This window comes from Sardina pilchardus, chromosome 7, assembly GCF_963854185.1.
Source record: "Sardina pilchardus chromosome 7, fSarPil1.1, whole genome shotgun sequence".
In the NCBI taxonomy this organism is placed as follows: Eukaryota; Metazoa; Chordata; class Actinopteri; order Clupeiformes; family Clupeidae; genus Sardina; species Sardina pilchardus.
The window spans coordinates 33,960,472-33,962,336 of NC_085000.1; the positions used below are offsets into that span (position 1 = coordinate 33,960,472).

At 44.0% G+C, this 1,865-nt stretch overlaps 1 protein-coding gene across 1 annotated transcript in view; it reads left to right on the top strand.

The window, feature by feature from the left end:
• Positions 1-439: 439 nt before the first annotated feature.
• LOC134088027 (tumor necrosis factor receptor superfamily member 6B-like) overlaps positions 440-1,865 on the top strand; it is a 4,298-nt gene continuing 2,872 nt past the window's right edge. The window contains exons 1-2 of the mRNA XM_062541915.1: positions 440-649; positions 863-1,250. Of these exons, the coding sequence (XP_062397899.1) occupies positions 641-649; positions 863-1,250 (397 nt within the window). The 5' untranslated portion in view covers positions 440-640. The remainder of the gene's footprint in view (positions 650-862; positions 1,251-1,865) is intronic.

A 1,865-nucleotide genomic window follows, 5' to 3' on the forward strand; every position in this document is an offset into this window, starting at 1 on the left:
AAGCTGTAATGGTGTGTTCTATTTTATTTTCAGAAGCATCATGTGTCAGACACTCCTGCTTTCTTACTAACAAGATTATGTACCATTGAGGGGTCTTATTGAATTGCAAATATGTTTTAAATCGATCAAGCAATATCTCTTCCTTGTTGGGGTGATTCTTGCTACCAGGCCAGTATTCCACTAATGCTCAGTTTGCTCTAGCCATACCAGAACAATTAACTACCCAAATTCGCACGGTGCCGCTCGCGACTACACTGAAACAGACAACGTAGACGACACTTGAAAGAAATCCCATTGAGGCAGACATGACCACCTGTCACACACTTGTAGATTTGAAACTGAATTTGAAATCGTAAATCTTCGCAATAAAATCACCGTGTAGGGTTTAATCTGCGATCGTGTTCACTTCTGATAGATGACGGGGATGATTCTCTGGGCGTTCCATCTCGCGGTTTCCCACCCGCACGTGAGCTAGACGTAGTAAAAAAAAAAAAAAAAGTTTCCTCGACTGCCATGCCGTAGTTTGTTTGTAATGAGTCACAGGGCACAACATATTAGTCACATACAATGAATAAATATCGGCAGTAGTGCGGGAGTTGGTTATTCGTGAAGATTCACGCATTTACTCGCATCAGCGAAGATGTTTTTGGTGAGTACCCTTCCAACGGGTGGGCTATAGTCTGCGCAAATGTTTAACTATCCGATATCAGCTCTCGTTGAAATATAGATTTACATTCACAGACACATTAGCTTTTAGTGCATTGCATCTGGCGTGTATGTTTACATGATGTAGCCTAAATGATTTACGCATGGGTATTTTATGCGTAATTTACGCCGCATGTCTTGTGCTCTTCTCTCGCAGTTGTACGTTGCGGTCTTCCTCACCGTTCTCTCAACCGTGCCATGCTCTAGCCAGCAGTCGGCTCCCACGTACCCCTGGGAGGACGCAGAGACTAGGGAGGCGGTAACTTGTGAAAAGTGTCCCCCAGGGACGTACGTGGGCTCCCACTGCTCGAAGCATCAACGCACCGTGTGTCGCCCCTGCGCTGAGTCTCAGTACACTGAGTACTGGAACTACGTAGAGGAGTGCCTGCTGTGTGACTATCCTTGCTCTGAGGTCCAGGAGGAAGTTCATGGCTGTAACGGAACACACAACCGTGTGTGCCGCTGTAAGGAGGGCTACTACAACACGCTGGACTTCTGCCTCAAGCATTCCGTCTGCTCGCCAGGGAAAGGAGTGAAAGTAGCAGGTAAGACACTAGGGCTGGCCTTTTGATATTATATTGCTACTTGCGCAATATACCGTATTGCCGCTGCTGCTAAATATCAACATTGTTATTAAAGCCATTAGGTTGTGGGGGAAAAAAATTCTATGCAGCTGACCATTGCATTTTTTTCCAATTCAAACTCAATTTGTATATGTTTGGTAAAAGGTGTAGCAATATATCACAATATGTGTTCATAATATATTGTGATGGTATGGTGGTGACCCATGTATCCTGGAGAGGTCCTTGCCCTATAACACACACACACACCAGCAGGACACAGCTGTTACTCACACAAATGCTGTCTGTCAAGGGTTAATTCCATTCGATTAAATATGATTAGATTAGATTTAACTTTATTGTCATTGCGCAGAGTTTAAGTATAAAGACAACAAAATGCAGGAATGGTCCATGTCCTACTGCCGCAAACACACTATGCTGTGTTAATGCTGTGGCCATGGTTACAGTGATGCTCTGTTGACGCAGTCACACGCACACCACTTGTAGACTACTATACCACATAGAATTATATACAAAATGGACAACATATACATACCGATATGCTACTGCTCTTATGATATTAATGCTCCCATACTGTGG